At 32.5% G+C, this 20,066-nt stretch overlaps 1 protein-coding gene across 4 annotated transcripts in view; it reads right to left on the bottom strand.

Annotated features, from left to right (window-relative positions):
* The window catches only part of LOC143217654 (proton-coupled amino acid transporter 2), an 88,763-nt gene that overhangs the window by 9,702 nt on the left and 58,995 nt on the right, over window positions 1–20,066 (bottom strand). For 3 of the 4 annotated variants that reach the window (XM_076442175.1, XM_076442177.1, XM_076442176.1), the window contains exons 3-7: window positions 18,453–18,569; window positions 7,041–7,191; window positions 4,983–5,110; window positions 2,960–3,044; window positions 1,875–2,147 (exon numbers count right to left, since the gene is read on the bottom strand). In XM_076442175.1, coding sequence (XP_076298290.1) covers window positions 1,875–2,147; window positions 2,960–3,044; window positions 4,983–5,110; window positions 7,041–7,191; window positions 18,453–18,569 — 754 coding nt within the window. The remainder of the gene's footprint in view (window positions 1–1,874; window positions 2,148–2,959; window positions 3,045–4,982; window positions 5,111–7,040; window positions 7,192–18,452; window positions 18,570–20,066) is intronic. The other variant, XM_076442178.1, reaches the window with a different exon arrangement.

Below are 20,066 nucleotides of genomic sequence, written 5' to 3' on the forward strand. Positions count from 1 at the left end.
CAATCGATGCAGCTGGACATTCGTTATAAAAAAGTACTAACCCATGTATGTCGAAAAGTTAGTAGTTCAGGAGATATTTCAATTTAAATAACTCTAAAACACCATTACTGTCGTACTAAGACGTTAGCGTTTAGTTTCTAGTTTCTAGTGTAAAGTGAAGAGCTGAAATTGAAATTGAAAAATTGAAGTTGAAATTAAAGTTGAAATAGAAAAACTGAAATTGAAAACGAAGTTGAAGAGTTGATATTGAAATTAAAGTTGAAATGGAAGAGTAGAAATTGAAATTGAAATGGAAGAGTTGAAATTGAAGTTGAAATGAAAGTTGAAATTGAAAAATTGAAGTTGAAAATGAAGTTCAAGAGTTGATATTGAAGTTGAAGTTGAAATTGAAAAATTGACATTGAAATTGAAATTGAAGTTAGCATTTACTTACTTCTGTAACGCCTTAGTACGACAGTAATGGTGTTTTAGAGTTATTTAAATTGAAATATCTCGTGAACTACACTAACTTTTCGACATACATAGGTTAGTACTTTTTTATAACGAATGTCCCGTTGCATCGATTGCTGTATTAAAAAATACGTCATTCCATTTAAAAAAATATCGATGACCTTGAAATCTCATAAAAAAAGACCTCGAAAATTTTCTCCCTTACACCGTTACATGTGACCCTTCAAACAGTGTAACTGTGTCCTAAGAAGTTTTTTTGTACTACGAAAAGTAACGAAGATATTTAAGTTGTTCTGTTTCTTCGGACTCATCCTGTATAAATTAGAATTTTATCATATTTAGTTATTCATTTTTTTATTCAACTCAATATAAATAGCTAATAACTAAGCTTGCTGCTCAAAGATTAGAATTTAAATGGAGTGGTTTTATCAAGACTGTGGATCTTTAAGCAAAAATAAAAATTTGTTGCGTCCGTCGTAAGAAAAAATATTGAATTATAAAATTTCTGGTAGTTCGAAAATTATACTCTTTCAAGCTATAGCTATTCATTTCTGACATACAGAAATCAATTTCTTTGGAAGGGCTGATACCCGAGATAATTTCAAGCAACTTCTTTCTGTGCAAAAATATTCTCCGCGGCTTTGTTAAGGAGTCATTAATGAAAAACACGGGCCAATCACAGCGAACAGATTCTGGCACAGTCCATGTCAATACCATTTTCGCTGTAGCCGCGTTCCAATTGGTCCGTGTTTTCCCGCGGGGATTTCATTTCCGCAAAAGAAAAAGTTACATCAAAGGAAGGAAGTACCACATTTTTGGAACGATTTTTGGTAGATGTATAAATTCCGATCTGATTCGTGTTTCATGAATTCTCTGCACAAGTTCATTTCAAGACATATCGACATGTTTAAAATCCGTTTTTCATCAGTAGACAGCGCATCTTTAAGCAAAATAGGAATGTTCTGCATCGATCGTGAAAAGCAGGAGTGAAATAAAAATTGACTTCATCCCTTAATGACTTTGTTATATTAAAAACAACAATAAGTATTCTGTTTTCACCGAACCAATTTCTTCATAAATGCATGAAGATCCGCAGTCTACTAATCAGTTAGAATACGATGATAAAAATGACCAAAACATCGTCCACGATCCACAAAAATTCAAAGAGAAATTATCCGAAAGGTAAATGGCACAAATCGCGATTTGTCCTCGTGCACTTTTGTGTACCTGCAAAAGTGACTAAGATAAGGGGGAACAAGATGTGGGGGTTAAGCAGTTTTCATAGTGTGTGCGTATCAATGTCTTCGGAACGCGCGTCGGAAAGTTCGGACGAGTTCGGTTGCTGTAGGACGGACTCGCGACGAAATTACCGGTTGCCAAAATAAGTGTTACATAAATGCGACGAAGCATGTGTAGACGCTTACCAACGTGATACCCTCGAAAGAATATATCACAGTGCCAAAGAACAGAGGGAGATCGTGCCACTTTGCCACGTAGTCCCTCTCGCTAATGGGCGGCAGATCGTGGCACATTATATACATAGTGGCGATGTAGCCCGCGGTCACTAGAAAATTTGCCAGCGACGAGACGGGCACGAGGTACTTCAGATTCCTGATCCACGTGCTGAGCATTATGGGGATCAGGACCACAGCCATATGTTGATGGACGTCCATCTCGATTCCATACACGTCCAACACCTACGGCAGAAATTACATTATACATTAAATATACACACTTACTTTTTACAATTATTCGTTTACTAGCAGAGTTCCCGTTGAAAAATCAACGGCTGGCTTATTTCTGGAGGTATGCCGCTAATTTATTTTTACCACTTGATCCTGTAGAATTTCCGGGATAAAAGCATATTCATACACTACTTTGGGCTAACAGTTACCCGAGTACCAAATTTCAGCTTTCCATGTCCTCTGTGTTTCGAGATTTTTTTACCGTTACAGAGGACAGAGAAATAACACTTATTTAATTTTAGCAATTATTCCTGAAAGATTTCCGGGATAAAAGCATATTCATACACTACTTTGAGCTAACAGCTAACAGCTGCATGTGTACCAAATTTCAGCTTTCTATGTTTTCTGTGTTTCAAGATTTTTTTATAGATCCCATATATAGACTGCGGATCTTTATGCGAAATAGACATTTTCTGCATTATTTGGTAAAAGATCCGATCTTGAAGAAACATATAAAATGAAGTAGAAATAGTATGGATATCGACATCTTTAACGAGTAATTTCTTGTTAAATGTATTCGATGGATGAGAAAGCGAGAAAATGTAGAGTGTGTGGATGAGGAGATGAGACGTGGGAGCATGTATGGGAAGTATGCATGAGGTTGGATGGGGAAAGAGGATGGCAGGAGATGGTAAGGGAAGTATTAGATTTAGATGATAAGGGGAGGAGTGGATGAGGAAGGTGGACCAGTGGAGAGAAAAAGAAAAAAAGATTGAGATGGATTGTGTTTAAATATTAGCTTATTGATAAGATTGAACACTCACCTGCTTCATATTCCTGCCAATGAAAACGAAATAAACGCAGCAAAATCCGAGTTGCGTAATACATAAAAATATGTTAACCATTTTTCTGGAACAAAGGGACGAACGAAAATGTAAATTATGATTTTCAAAAACTATTACGTAAGGGTAATCCTGGACAACTGGGATTACTGCAAGTTATAAAAATCAAGAAAGAAGAAAATATATGATTGTACGAATTAGATATGAAAGAAACATTGTTAATAATAACAATTTGTTATGCATTTCGCTTTAGAAAAAGATGTTTGTACTTGCAATTACGTCGCACACGTTTAATTTTGGTTTCCTTTTACTAAATTTATGCAGCAACAAAACGGAATGATATTAAATTTAAACAAAATTTGCTCGCGAAGCGTAACAAATTAACGAAAACATGGAAAATATTTGCGTGCCGGAATTAAGGCTCTTTGGAGTAATATACAAACTAAGTAATGAAATTCATACAATTTGAGCTTTTCTCCTTCGAAAACGAAACCAATCGAAAAAATACAACTTTGCGTAACATATTGAAATATTGTTGAAACATCATATCGAGAGTTTCTCGTAAGTCGCCATTCCCAAATAATTGTACAACAATACATTCGAATTATTCATATTTTCGTTGAAACAGATAAAGAAACAGCCGAAATGTTTGTTCAAGAAATATTTAAACCAGAGATCGGAAAAATGAGAGAACTCTTCTTGATAGTTTCTGTTTAAGTAACAGATCGTAGAACTATTTCGAAAAACATCCTGATGTTATAAATGAGGGAAATAGATAAGAAAATTCTGAAGAGTGAACGCTTTAAAGTTCGAAAACATAAATTTTTCTCTTAAAGAGACAGATAGTTCGATGTTAAATCATTGTACATATAGGGTTGGCAATAAGTTCGTTCGGTTTTTGTGATTTATTCCACTGTAAAAAACCGAACGAACTTATTATATTTGCCAATCCAATAGCAAATATTAGACGGTATTCAATGGGTTGTACATACTATAACAACAGTAAGCAATTATTACAGTTTAATTGACATTCTAAAAACGCGAGTTATTTGTAATATTTAACCCTTTGCATTCGGAGCAATTTTAATTCGAAAATTAAACATTTCTTCTGACCTAAGATAATTCCATTCTATACGATTTGTTTCATTTTATTGGGCATGAAATTGATATAACACCTCATACAGTACTTAACTGTTTCGTAATTGATTAGATACCAACAAATCTAACAATGTAAACAATATTTTAAATAATGGTACAGCAACTTTTAGTGGCACCTCAGAATCACCCCTCGAGTGCTACGGGTTAAATGTTTCTCTTGTCGGCCCCTATTTAGTAAACCTTATAAAATAATTTGTTCGCGTGAAACTTTTATTGTACAAATTCAAAAACATTTGTTCCATAAGAATACTTTTTGAAGAAGTACCTAAGGCTAACGTTCTTTCCCATAAAAGTCGTACAGGAACAATACAAGTCCGTACAAAATTTTCCCAACTCTGATACGTTCCTCATGGTGAAAATTCACTCATTTTCCGTTTTTAAATACTACAAAATATTTGATTTCTTCCTGTTTGTGTTGCAAGATGTATTTCTTTAAAATGCGATTACACATAAAGCGTAGTTTATCGATTGAAAATGTAAAGCAAAAATGCACAAGATATTATCCTAACTAAGATCTTTTATGCAACTACTTTTAATGTGTGTGTGAGAATTGGTGTTTTTTTCAATAATGTACAAAGTGCTTCAAAAATGGGTGAAGCGTTCTGCCGAGATCTTTCACAGATTTTCCGTAGGACATATGAGAGTTAAAAATAAATGACAATTGTTCATTTCGATCCCTGGTTTGAAGTGTTATCGAACAAATTGGTTCGACTGCTTCGTTATTTATTTTTCACGAAAAATTACGCTTTGTTTCAACTTAATGCATCAAACGGATTTCGGTATGACGCTAAACAAACAGTCGATAGGATTCGTATTTCATCTCTCTTTCTCGGACACGCATACAAACCTCATAAGCACGGAGTATTTTCGGAGTGAGAGAGGGCCGGTGGCGAAGCACATTTCCACGGTACCGGCGAACCCAGACGCGGCAACCGGATTGTTCACTCTCCTCGTCACCTCCTCGTTGCATTTTACCTGTGACAATTTTGCAAAATTTTCATTTCGTTATATGCAGGAGAGCACGGTGAAATACAAGGTGGACCACCTAACGTGACCACCATAATTATTGTAACACAAATTCGATCGATAGAAAATGTAAACATGTTCTAATTTTAACGATTCAGTTGTGACTCATTACTAAATGTACGTCATACATCTGCGTCGTAAATAAATAAAAAGGGACATTTGGAATAATCGCACAAATTTGAACCGATCAAAATTGTTTCACATAGATGATAATTAACCAATTTTTACTATTGTATGTCTTTTTAGTTAACTGCACATTATTTAAGTATATGTACGAGTCGAATGAAACTGTTCCAATGGATGGGTTAGTTTAATTTGTTCCTGATTTTTTCTTTTACGATTATTGCAATTGTGGAAATATATAGAATATTTATTTATTATCGCTAGACAACAGATCTTTATGCGATATCAAAGTTTTCTACGTGAAGTGCAACAAACTGGAGTGAAATAGAAATTTATTTTCTTTCTTAATATGTTTAACAGGTTGATAATGACAGTGTAACAGTTTCTAAATTCTTCCAAGTTACACGTACTCGTTTTCGACATAAAATCCGTTGTCTAACTATCACACATTGTCATGAAAATTCTAATTTTAAATGTTTGTTCCATGATATATGATCTTTCAAAATTGTTATTAATCGAATGTACTGTTAAAACTAAACTCTCGCAACAGCGCACTATGGGCCAAACCGACGAAATCTGTGTCAAAATCAAAGAACTTTCGATAGAAATAAGATAGAGCGATGCAATTTTTTTGAAATGAAAGCTGAAACTTTGCAGAATATGGGAAATTATGGAGATTGTGGTACGAACGTTTTTTAACCTTGAAAGAATTCGTTAAACTTGCACAATTTCAAGAAAATTGTGGTTTCTCCAATACCATGCGCGTAAAAAATTTTTTTTTAACATGCGACACATCATTTCCCGTAGATTTTTTCACGCTGATTTTAAGTAAACGTTCAAATCCTTCATTATGATTATTTTTAATGTGTTTTATATATGAGAATACAATATTCCTGCAAACTAGTGGGTTACCAAATCATTTCAACGAAAAGATTTCTTGCAAAATCCTGAGGTCGTAGACAAATTTTGAAATCAGCGTGCAAAAATCTCCAGGAAATGATGTGTCGCATGTTAAAAAAAAATTTTTTCCGCGCGTGGTATTGAAAAAACCACAATTTTCTTGAAATTGTGCAAGTTTAACGAATTCTTTGAAGGTTAAAAAACGTTCGTACCACAATTTCCATAATTATCCCATATTCTGCAAAGTTTCAGCTTTTATTAAAAAAAAAATTTCATCGCTCTATCTAATTTCTATCGAAAGTTCTTTTGACACAGATTTCATCGGTTTGGCCCATAGTGCGGCGTTAAGGTTTTAATGCTGAAGCTTTAACCCTTAGCAGTCGAGCGGTGATATTAAATAATATTATTTACATTATTAAATATGTTGGTATTTAATCAATTACTAAACATTTAATGTATTCTGTGAGGTATTATATCAATTTCATATTCATACAAAGAAAAAAGTGAATAATTGAATAAATAAAAACGAATTTCTTTATTCAAGATATGAACTTTCTTGTATTAAAAAATCTTATTCATTAAAGTTCATTGCTTGAATAAAGAAATTCGGTTTTATTTCACCTTAAAATACCGAAATTACCTTCTTGCCAACCCAATAGAATGGAATTATTCTAGGTCGGAAGGAATGTATAATGTTCGAGAGAAAATATCTCCGAGTGCGAAAGGTTAATTTAATAGAGAAAAGATGTGAGATTTTCAGTTAAAGGTTCGTCAATTGATTTTTGCTTGTAAAAGATAATAGTGTGGTTCGAGCGTTGCCTCATATGTATACTATTTTGATATCTCGGTTACTTACAAGAATATGTTGCGCATGAACACAAATCACCCCTAGGAAGATTGTAAGTGGTGGAGCCAGCAGCAATCCCGCATGCTTGAAGGCATCTCCCAACGCAAATATACCCGAGCCGACGTTACCTTTGAACAGGTGCATCATTGTTTCTAAATACCTGTAATAATTCCATCGACCATGAGTAGTTTGCTACATTAAAAACACACAACGGCGTGTTCGGTAGAGGATACAAATTGTTTTCAAGAACAATACTGCTCGTAAAATTTTCTAAACGACGCAACACATAAAATTTGTACACGTGGGCAGAGTTGGGCAAAAATTTCATTCAAATAAAAATTTCGAATAAAATGGGTTCTCCTCAAGAATAGTTGCATAAAAAACAGACTCGCATAATAATTCACGCACGTTTGCTCTACACGTGAAATCAACAAATTATGTTCCATTTGTAACGTCACATGTTAAAGAAATACATCTCACAACATAGGACATAAAGGGTCCAATGATTTTACAGTATGTGAAAATAGTAAATGGGTGAATATTTATCCTGAGGATCGCATAAGGGTTAAATAAAATTTTTGTCCAACTCTGACACTTGGCACGGGATCCGTCAAAATGATAGGTTCTAATATTTTTAATTTACGATTATCGAGATTGTCAGAATGCACCCTTTATTCAACAAATTCATTTCTTTGGGTATACAATATCTTCCGTATACTGCAATTAATGCGGGCAATTTTTATTTTGCATAAAAATCCGTAGTCTAGCGATTAGAAACTGATAGTTATTCATCTGGCAAGTGATAGGAAAACTATGCAAAACGTGTTACTATATTAATTGTTATCGCAACGATTTTTCGTCAAGCGTGATCCTGTTTCTTCCTGCAGCTTCGAAGAAAACAGTCTACAAAAATGGGAATTCGCGATAAAAAAGAAATCCGCAGACTGGCGATAGATGGATAAGATTTTCAAAATTGAGGTCAAGGAACTGAACTTTTTCGTGGTTCTTTTTCGGATAGAAGTTATTCTAAGCATGGGAGAGACAGTCCGCGTAACAATTCGATAGCACAAAGGCCGGTGCACAGCTGACAACGAATTTTCCAAGCATTCCCCTGTCCCATCGCACGAGCTAATTTAAAATCGGCGGCGAATGAACCGGCCCGACCGAGTTTGAAAACTTTCGGCCATGCCCGTTCACGCAAATTTCTGTCTCGACTAAACACGTGTCCGTAGTGTTGCTGCTGGCTAATCCGTAGCTACTGTTAACCATTCGCGTACACGATCGTTCTTCGTGTAAGAGGAATGAACGAAAGTCGAGGTGCACGACGAAAATAAAGTAGACAGATTCCGTTTGAAATATGCGATACGTCTACTCATAAAAATTCCCCACTTTCTCAGTGCCTACTGAATTAGTAAATGCAAATGAAAATGCAAATATTCTGCATCGATCGCAGAAAACTTGTCAACAAAACTATGTCAAAGACTGTAAAAACTATCAAATTGCTGATTAATATGTTTCTTCTATCGATCGTATTTGCTGATAATAAATTTTTTAATGTTTTCGGCGCAACGCAACGGTTCGATCGTTTATTACAAAATTACAACATATTTAATTTACAGACGCGATCCAAATAAATCTTGAAAAAGATCCAAACTGGGATCGAAACGTTGATTCTGTTTGACAATTAGCAAAGTTGCTTTATAATTCGTAATAAACGATCGAACCGTTGCGCCGAAAACATTTAAAAGTTTATTAAATTGCTGATTAATCGAATAGAAACGTGAACAATTAATTGTATAGCGTTGCTAACGACTAGTCTGCGAATTTTAGACATTTACTATAACTAGACCTTATGCATTTATAGCAAAATTGAAGAGAGCAGATGAAATTCGTAATTGTTGAAAAATTTTCAAAATTGAATATCTCGATATATGATTTCTCCTCTATTAAAATCATTAAGGGAGGAAATAATATTCCATTTAATTTATATTTCTTGCAATCGATGCAGACAATTTTTATTTTGCATAAAGTTTCGCAAAAAGATCCGTGAAAAGATTAGATGAATTTAAGAAAGCTTTTACATTATCTTCGACATGAAAAATTATTGAAAGAAGAAATACATTGTTATCTAGCTACCATTTCTTGCGAAAGAATTACAAACATTTCAATTTGCATAAAATCCGCAGTCCCAACGTTAAAACTTAAATAAAAGAAAGAGAGAGCTGTATAGATGTTTATTTCTTCTCTTAATATTGGGTTGTGACATACATTCGTTCACTTGAAAATATAAATATTTTCTAATTTGTACGATTTTGTTGCGACTCGTTGCAAATGCAGAGAACTGTGATTAGATAAAAGCTACTTATAGTCACAAATTTTTAAATATTTATACGATTGAAGATAACCAAAAGAATATACATATATTACAAATTATTCTAATGAGCTACAATTAATATAATTGAGTTCTTAAAATCTCCTGACATTTTCACTATTTTCTGTTTCACCTGCTCATGTTTATCAGGTACTTCATATAACCTAATAACGATTTAATTTATGTTTATAACTTTATGCACGTGCAAAGACCTTTTGGTATCAGTTTCTGCTCTATGGATACAAAATAAAAAATTTTGCGAAACTATATAATATCAACGTGAAATAAGATGTAAAATATCAATGTGAAGTTATACATAGGTAGTTTGTAATAATGTTTTTCTAAAAAAAATTATAGCAACTTTTGGTCTGTTTTTTTCATGATAAATATTATAGTTTATATTGATGGTAGAGTACAGTATATTATTGTATAAATTAAAAATAACACATTGTGTTTGTTATTGCAAATTTAACTAATTAATTGTTATTACAATGACGTTTCTTCAAATATCTTCAGATCTATTTTTGTTCGAAATTGGCTAGAGCTGAATTGAATCGTGCAAAGATAATCGGGATTCTAAATTATTTGAATTGCTCGTGATTAAGAGAACAAAATTCAAGACATTACGTTTGTTCGAGTAATATATCAACCGGCATTTTTATAAACTAACATTTTAGCGAAGCTCGTAATTGTGCAATCGATTAAAATACTACTAATACTCCACGTCACGGTCGATTCACTAAATGAGTTAAATGTGGAAATTACGCGAACCAATGAGAACTTATGCCAAAATATTTATTTCGAGATTCGTCTTCGGTTTTAGAGGCTGTAAGAAGAGCGTACGTTTCAATGTTGCCCATTAATCATGTCAATACTAGCAAGTATCACCAAGTGTCTAGTCAGGATCTATCGCCAATAAATGTGATTTTTGAAAATTAAATTGAATTCGTTAAAATTAATACCTTTCTTCTGAAATCGTATAAACTGTACAAAGGGAATATAAATCCAATACATATAGCTAATCACAGTAATATTCAGACACTTTTAAAACGACGATGACTATTGTAATATTGTTAATATTATATACAAATACTACTTAATATTTTAGATTTTATTTTGCCTAAAGAAAATAGTATTTTAAATAAGATATACAATTTCAAAAATAAAATATTTCTATTTTAACAATCTGAAACACAAAATAAAAAATTTTACTTTTTGCATTGTTATAATACTCTGAAAAACCGCATAAACATATGCGGTTTATGTCTGTCTTATCATTAAGAAACGATTTAAATCTACTGAATCCGAACCATTATTTTCAGCAATAATATTTTCAATTAAAATTAAAAATAAAGACAAAATACAAATATTTGCAATATATTCTTAAAATAAAATACTATTTTCGAAAATGACTGCCTCTCTCAAATAAATTATTTTATTTTCAAAAGTAACTACATCAAATAAAATATTTCATTCAAAATTGTACGCATATTTTAAAATAAATAGGAAAATTTATTGTTTACTATTTAAAATTCTATTTTCCCAGCTCTATTTGAATTTGTTTGGGAAATTGGAGCAGTTAGTTTACTACACGACGGGAAAAAAATGTTGTTTAAAATTGCAATTGATCAGAATTACAGGGGAGATACTAAAAGTTGTTGTTTACACCTTTTTTTAGTGGGCCTATGTCGATAATTTAAAAAATACATTTTGTATAGTGCGGATTTTGTAGACTGCGGATTTTATGCATTTATGACAAAAATGGGTGGATGTAATTTAAAACAGTAAAAATATTAAAACAATTAAAAACGTCCGAATATTATTTGCAGTTTATTACAATTGTTAAAAATAGAGAGAATATTTTATATGGTTTTAATGTCTTTTAATCGACGAAGAACATTTTTATTTTGCATAAAGATCCGCAGTCTAATTATTATCAGCTGTGCAATAAAAACATATGAATCTGACAGCAAACTGCAGCAATATCTTCGCAAACAATTGGCTATTTTATTGCATATGTATAAACATGGAATCTTGGATTTTCACTGTTTACACACGAGACCACACGATTTAAGACACAGCTACAGTGCATGTCAATTCCGCTATACGAAGTTTGTTTAAAGTTGACATTTCAAATGTCCAAAACTATGCAAATTGATCACTTTATTCTCCTCAATCCACAAATTGGTAAAAGTGTTTAAGTGGTCGGAAACGATCCACCAGGCAGTTTATACTAATCCGGCATTTAAATTCCTGTGAATTGTTTCATATTGTGATTTTCATTAATATTGCGCGTGCACGCAAATGAAGGAAATTACTTCTACGCGTGACCGTCATGCACAATCCGACAGTAAATCGTTAGACCCGCACTGGTGTTATTTAAAAAAGGAACAGTTTCGTTTGTTTTATAATTTACTAATTGTAAGAAGTATATGAATGTATCTACATATTACACAAAATATATGTATACATATTGTAGATACATACCATCATTTTAAACTTTAAACGCTTTAATAATAGGTAAGTAAACGCTTTTAATAATATTACGTTAATATTATTCACACTATTATCAGGTTCTAACTTTAACATTAGAACTGCCATATGCATTAAAATTACTTGTTTACTGTTTTTGTTTCCATAATTATTGACGTAATAAAAATGTTCTCGTGAGAAAGTTCGCAATAAATTCGTTTACTCAAGCACATATTATAGCAAAAAAATAATACAAAAAATTTACTATTTATATTAAAATAATTTAAAGATTATTATTAAACCCAATTTCAATTCGAAATTTAATTTAATTATTGTACACCAATATACGTATATGAATATCAAGATGTAATTCTAATTTCAATAATAAATTTTTTAAAGGCATCTATACAGAGGGTGAGTTCGAAGAAACAGAACAGCTAAATATCTCCGTTACTTTTCGTTGTACAAAAAACTTCTTGTGACAAAGTTACACTGTTTGAGGGGGCACATGTAACGGTGTAAGGGAAAAAATTTTCAAGGTCATTTTTTTACAAGATTTCAAGGTCATCGATATTTTTTTAATGGAATGAGGTATTTTTTAATACATCAATCGATGCAGCTGGACATTCGTTATAAAAAAGTACTAACTCATTTATGTCGAAAAGTTAGTAGTTCAGGAGATATTTCAATTTAAATAACTCTAAAACACCATTACTGTCGTACTAAGACGTTAGAGTTTACTTGCTAGTGTCTAGTGTAAATTGAAGAGTTGAAATTGAAATTGAAAAATTGAAATTGAAGAGTTGAAATTGTAAAATTGCAGTTGAAATTAAAGTTGAAACGGAAGAATTGAAATTGAAAATGAAGCTGAAGAGTTGATAATGAAATTGAAGTTGAAATGGAAAAATTGATGTTGAAATTGAAATTGAAGTTGAAGAATTGATATAGAAATTGAAGTTGAAATTGAAGAGCTGAAATTAACGAAATGAAATTGAAAAATTGAAGTTGAAATGAAACAGTAGTAATTGAAGTTGAAATGGAAGAGTTGAAATTGAAGTTGAAATGGGAGAATTAAAATTGAAAATGAAGTTGAAATTGAAAAATTGACGTTCAAATTGAAAAATTGAAATTGAAGAGTTGAAATTGAAATTGAAGTTGAAATTGAAGTTGAAGGGTTGATATTGAAATTGAAGTTGAAGGGTTGATATTGAAATTGAAGTTGATATTAAGGAAATGAAATTGAAAAATTAAAGTTGAAATGGAAGAGTAGCAATTAAAGTTGATATGGAAGAGTTAAAATGGAAAAATTGACGTTGAAATTGAAATTGAAGAGTTGAAATTAACGAATTGAAATAGAAAAATTGAAGTTGTAGAGTTGAAATTGAAATTGAAGTTGGAGGGTTGAAATTGAAATTGAAGTTGAAGGGTTGATATTGGAATTGACGTTGAAATTGAAAAATTCACAATGATATTGAAATTGATGTTAGCGTTTGCTTACTTGTGTAACATCTTAGTACGACAGCGAGAGTAATGGTGTTTTAGAGTTATTTAAGTTGAAATATCTCGTGAAGTACTAACTTTTCGACATACATGGGTTCGTACTTTTGTATAACGGCTGTCCAGTTGCATCGAGTGATGTATTACAAAATACCTCATTCCATTTAAAAAAAATATCGATGGCCTTGAAATATCATTAAAAAATGACCTCGAAAATTTTTCCCTTACACCGTTACATGTGGCCCATCAGGAAGTATAACTTTGCCCTAAGAAGTTTTTTTGTACAACGAAAAGTAACGTAGATATTTAGGTGTTCTGTTTCTTCGGACTCACCCTGTATACCGATTATAATTTTCCCAAAAAATTTTATGAATCAAGGAACTATCGAAAACGCTTTTATGTAGACTGTTATTAACACCACACTTCAGAATTAGCAAACGTGCCGCTATAAAATTATGATTAGTTAATTTATAATAATTTAAATAACCTTGCTAAGTTCAAATAACAAAATTGAATATTAGAAAATTCATGTTCATTTAAAGTTACACTTAAAATTCATATGTTTTATATGGTACATCCAAAAAGATAATAAATAGAATAAATTACAACTAACTTTATTATAAATTCCAGTTTTGATTAGATATACTATAGCTGTCTTAACATCTGCAAATCATTCATCAAAATAGTTTTTATGTCTCAAAAAAATGCAGTCTTTGCGTGTTCCAAGTTTATTTTCGTTCACAGCTAATTTACTTTGCAACTCTTGCAAGAAACTTGCAACATTCATTCATCAAAGCGTTAAATTATCTTCTACTAAACGGAATTCGAGGTTAGAAACATTTCGTGCCGCACGATACCTCAAAGTCCCAAGTTCTGTGCTTTAATTACTCGCGATAATTACGCCGAACGAAAAAAGATCCGGACCTGTCTGATCTATTTTAAGCAATGCGCTGCAGCATAGTGGAATGGCAACAATTTTATGGAAAAGATTGATCTACGAATTATACAGATACTTTTAAGTGAGGAAAGAGGACAGGAAAGAAGGAAACAGTGTTCTTGGAAAATATACACGCTCGTGTATCACGGAAAATTACGATGATCCTGATGAATGACAACGTCGCAATTGGCTAAATTGCTTCCTTCCTTTTTCCACGGTATGTGTTCATACAAAATCTTGCAAAAGTAGTCAAACAAAACTATATCCTGATTTATTTTACGATGTCGCTAATAACTTAGAAGTTGATGCGACATAAAACTATAGATAAAAGAAAAACAGTTTATTCCCTTAATATTCTCTGCAAATCGAAATTATATTTAATCTTTGGTACAAGAGATCAGATTCAAATTAAACATCTGTCCGGTATAAATATAGTACTACCCAATTTCAATAAAATCGTGAAAGTTGTAAAAGATTCTCTTTTACTTTGATAACGTTTCCGATTAGGAACAACGTGATTGCATGAATATACAATAGAACGCAGTTTTAGCTAAAGCTCGAGGTAAATGAAAAAATAAACTTCCGCGATTCAAAGGATTTATATAATATGTATTCATGAAAATGTTGCATAGAGTCCTGGAGTATTTATATAATAATTACTGTTGCAGTTCTATGCGATGCAGTAACATAAATTAGCCATTACAAAGGAATTAATTTACATAACATTAACATTTCCTATTCTATAAATAACATGCAAAGTATAAAGAAGGAGATATTTATGTGGCTACATTTAAATGGGTCACCCTGTATACAGGCTATCCGAAAAATATTGTGCAGGGTTTATAAAAATTAATGGTCATCCGTTCTAGTGGTGAATCTGCACCTCTGAATCGGTGGACATTTGTAAAAGAAACTTGCCGCTAAATTGTTTATAACAAAGAAAATTGTTGTTCAAGTTTGTTTGTACATTAATACCTTCTACTCATCGAGAAGAGAAAAAGTTTGAAAGGAGTCACATGTCCCAAACAAAGTTATCGAGATATAAGCTGTTAAAGTTCTTGCAAAATTTGATTGTGTAGAATTATACGTATAGACAAAAGCCTACTACTACAGTCTACACGACCGTATCGATGAGACAGAACATGATCATGTGCGTGCCTCAAGCCAAACGAAATTTATTGGGACATTTGTGCGTCGCTAGGCCCGTACCCAAGTGATCGTCTCCCTGCCCATCGGATCATTTGAAGTAGCAGAATATGGAAGAACACCTTATATCCATTATTGGCGGCGGTTTAGTATAGTGACAACGGCTGCGGTGGTGGATGTGCGGCGCGTATGCTGAGGGGGGAGGAGGGTAATACGAAACCGAAAGAATTATTTTGCGGAAATGAACGGTTACCGAGATATTCGCAAGAAACTATAATTATTTAAAGAGATAATCCTCTCCGACTTTGATGAAATTTAAATATGTTATATAGTTACACATTTTGAACAACTTTTTCCTTTGCAAAAATGTCGCCCGCGGCTTTGTAAAGGAGTTATTAATGAGAAACACGCACCAATCAGAGCGCGACTGTGATTGGTTCGTGTTTTTCGTTAATAACTCGAGAACAAAGCGTGTCGTTCGAAATTGCCAAAGGAGAAACGTAATTAGAATTGTGAATCACCTTGGGAATTACCCCTTACAGTTTTCCTCAAACTTTCTAGGACACCCTGTACAGTAGTTCACAAAGCGTTCAGATATGCTAATCATTCCGCCTAATTAAAATAAAGTTTCATTCAACGAATTTGGCTGATTTAGAAGTTGCATTTTGGCTATTAGTATTCCATAAAAGGACTATTAAAAAGTGAATAAAATCGAAATGAACGTCATTCATTCGTGCGTATATTTTCCTGGGCTACTGCGCACATTAATTAAACCAGTTTTCTGTAACATAAGCATACTAATTCATAGAGGCTGAGTTATTGCATAATTATGATTTGTAGTACAACGTGCTAGTATATGCGTATACCAATAAATTACCTATTGTTACGACTTCAAACATCAATATTTTATTTATGCTGCCATTAAAAAATTGATTGTTATAATGAGCTTTGATAATTAAAATAATTGCTAGTAATTATACTCTTGTTTACTACGTTATTATGTAATTTCAAAAAGGCACAATGCTTTTTAATTCTTAACATTCTATTTGTAACTACCTTTTGTTTTTAATGTAAATCTATCGTTAATAAATTACATATTTTATACCATTTATGACAGAAATTAAAAAGTCGAATACAAAATAGTGAAAATATTTTTATAAATATAGAACGATATTAAAAAAATACATATATATTTGTAATAATAATAAGTATGTAATATTATTTCTTGTAATCAAGATGCGGCTACTTCTCAGAAAATTAAAGTATTGCGATAATCTGCAAATACATTGTACAGCATTACGTACGCATGAAACGATTGAATTGATTTTGCTGATATACATATTTTTATTTCTGAAAGCAATTTGCAAGTATAACTCGTCCCAATTTCATAGAACATCCTGTACACGAAACCAAGATTCTCACAGGATAAAACCGTATTCATGAGCAACAGAGTCAGAAAGTGACCGTGGGCGGTACCATGCGAGTTAAAACCGCAAAACAGATCCTATCCTGCTGTTGTGCGAGGATGTTGTCCCGCAAGCATATGAATACACGGACACGCACGTGCACACATTCTCATACGTGTAAAGATTGTAAAACGCGGTCTTCCTTGAAGTCTGTGTAACCAAGATTACATGTAGAATGTTGTCTTTCGTCATAAATTAATTTAATTCTTTATACATGGAAATCGTGTTTTTCTTAATAAACTACGGATTTTAATGCAAAACAAAAATTATCAAGTAAATGCAGTATTTTCTCCGTAACTGTCGAATCTTCACATTCGAATTGTTTTATAAATTGACCAAACAACTTCAGTTTTTAATGAAAAATATAGTGAAGTCGTTTTTTTTATTTGCGCTTGTAACGAGAACTTAAAAAATGTGTTTTGTACATTTGTGTTATACTATGCTAAGTTATAATAACTAACATGCTAAAAATTTCATCGAAACTGATTAATTGGTTTACGAGTTATAATCGATTAAATATGGTGAAAATGACAGTTTTTCACCATTTTTAGCCTATTTTTGCCTGAGAAGACTGGCTATCATTGCAGAAGTAATTATGATAATTATGATACTTCTGTTGTGTTTGGTGTCACTTTAATCAGAAAAGCGAGACGAATACAATGGTAAAAGTTTCATTAAAAGAAAACCAAAAATTATGAAAGTTGAAATCTCTTGCTCTGCTTGGATTAGTGTAAATGAATCTCACTGGTCACTGAGCCTGTTTACCACTTGACTGGTTCTAGGCCCTAGGCCCTAGGCCATTCTAGCGGGATCTCACCAGTTTCAGGGATAAAATTTTCACAGTTACGGTAGTGATCATTTCGACAATTACGGAGAGAATAGTGTAGCAGGAAATATAAATTAAAGTAAAATATATTTTTTCTTTTAATAATTTTGAAAAATCTCGAAAATAGAGTTACAGCATTCTGTGGTGTTTCTTTTAATAATTTTAACAAATCAAAAATAGTGTTACGGCGTTCTATAGTTTCTCTTTTAATAAATTTGACAGATCGAAAATAGTGCTACAGTGTTCTATAGTTCTTCTAATGTCTGTACAGTTTTGTAATTCACTGTATGCAATTTATTGGCTGCTCTTTATTATTAGCGACGTATCATCAGCTTGAAATAATAGAAATTATTTAAGTCATTCTTATACATAGCGGTCCACAGTCTAATAATTAGTATAATACATATATAATACTAATTTTGTAGAAATTCATGAATCACATTTGGGTGACAGAACTTCATTTTTACGATGACAGGTCAAGTTTCGTATGATCTGTGAAATGTAGCATAAATCTTAACGTCTCAGTTTTTGTTTTCTTAAATAAACCGCTTTCGTTATACCCAATTTTCACAGCTGTTGAGTCGACAGTCAATGTATTAAAGTTCAAAGTAAATAAGATCTTTTAAAGAACGCTCGGAGAATTGAATCAAAGGACAAGAACAAAGGAACTAACGGATGGGGAGAGTATTAAGGTTATTCAACTTACGAGGTTGGATGATTAACGGAAATACCATGCTCGTTGCTTCCGCCTTCCTTGTCCGGGTTCTTCTCGATTTCCAAAATGGGATCCTTCGACTGGAAGGCCCCATAAGTGCTCCCATTCCTGTAAAACAATTCATGTAAATATCAGTATATGCAGTACAACAATTAACCCCTTGATATACGAGTTAAATGAAGTTCGATGCGACCAAAGATATGTACCACCATGGAGCAGATTTGTAAAACCGGCAATATTGAATGTGTGTGTGTGTGTGTGTGTGTGTGTGTGCGTGTGTGCGTGCGTGTGTGTGAAGACAAACAAAATTGCATTTACAGTAACTTATAATACATTCGCTACGAGCAAACTATACCACTATATCACTTAAAGGAAATCATATTAGTTCGTGACGAACTTTTCCCATATTTTTCAAGAAAAATATAGATGTATATTTTTCACTGATAATTTTAATGTAGTGAAAATATTATATTAATACTCTCGTAGTCTTCGAATCTTTTCACTGTTGCAGAGATTGCACCTACTCATTTTTACAAGACACAGGAGCTAAATATAAATGTAAATTTTTCACCAATATAATCTTAAGGCAATGAAAATAATATATTAATTCTCTAAGTGTTTTAATCTTTTCATTGTTTTAAATTGCACCCACTCATTTTTGTGATAAGTGCATAAAATCCGGAGTCTACTAATGACATTTCAAATGATCGTATGCCTCTCTGTTACGGGGACTCGAGACCGGTCGCAACAACTACAACTAGACTACACGGCTGCCGGCTGTTTCTGTATAAAGTTACGCATGCATTTTCCCATGAACGTCAAACCAGTTACTCCCAAGATTTACGATTATCATGCCACGGCTTCTACTACGTTCTATCATAGACTCCTTGGCGCTGATCGAGTTGGCGATCTCCTTTAACGTACAGATTTATACTTTCACCAGACCTATTGTAAAAACTGAACAGCGGCCAATGTCGAAATTATTTCGAGCAACAGCGATACGGTAGCAACATTGCTACGGTCAGTGTTGAGCAATAAACAAATTTATTTAAATAAAAATTTAAATAGAAAGTTATTTATTATTTGAGCACGTCCAAATAAATTATTTAAAATAATAAAGTTAATTGTTATTTACAAATACAATTACAATTATTATTTGTATCAACAAAATAATAAGGTCCTACGGACTTAAAACCACAAGGTCTTACTCTTAAAAACATTCATCCTTTTTCTTTGATGTTTTTCTGTATCTGTACATGTGACAAAGTTATAGCCTGAAACAATTACGTGAACCACCTGTATAATTCATTGATATTTACTACAATATATCGGAGGTACAGGGTTTAAAGAAATTATACAGGGTGAGTCCGAAGAAACAGAACACTTAAATATCTCTGGTACTTTTCGTTGTACAAAAAAACTTCTTAGGACAAAGTTACACTGTTTGAAGGGCCACATGTAACGGTGTAAGGGAAAAAATTTTCAAGGTCATTTTTTTTACAAGATTTCAAGGTCATCGATATTTTTTTACATGGAATGAGGTATTTTTTAATACATCAATCGATGCACCTGGACATTCGTTATAAAAAGGTACTAACCTATGTA

The sequence above is a fragment of the Lasioglossum baleicum genome, chromosome 17 (assembly GCF_051020765.1).
Source record: "Lasioglossum baleicum chromosome 17, iyLasBale1, whole genome shotgun sequence".
Classification (NCBI taxonomy): Eukaryota; Metazoa; Arthropoda; class Insecta; order Hymenoptera; family Halictidae; genus Lasioglossum; species Lasioglossum baleicum.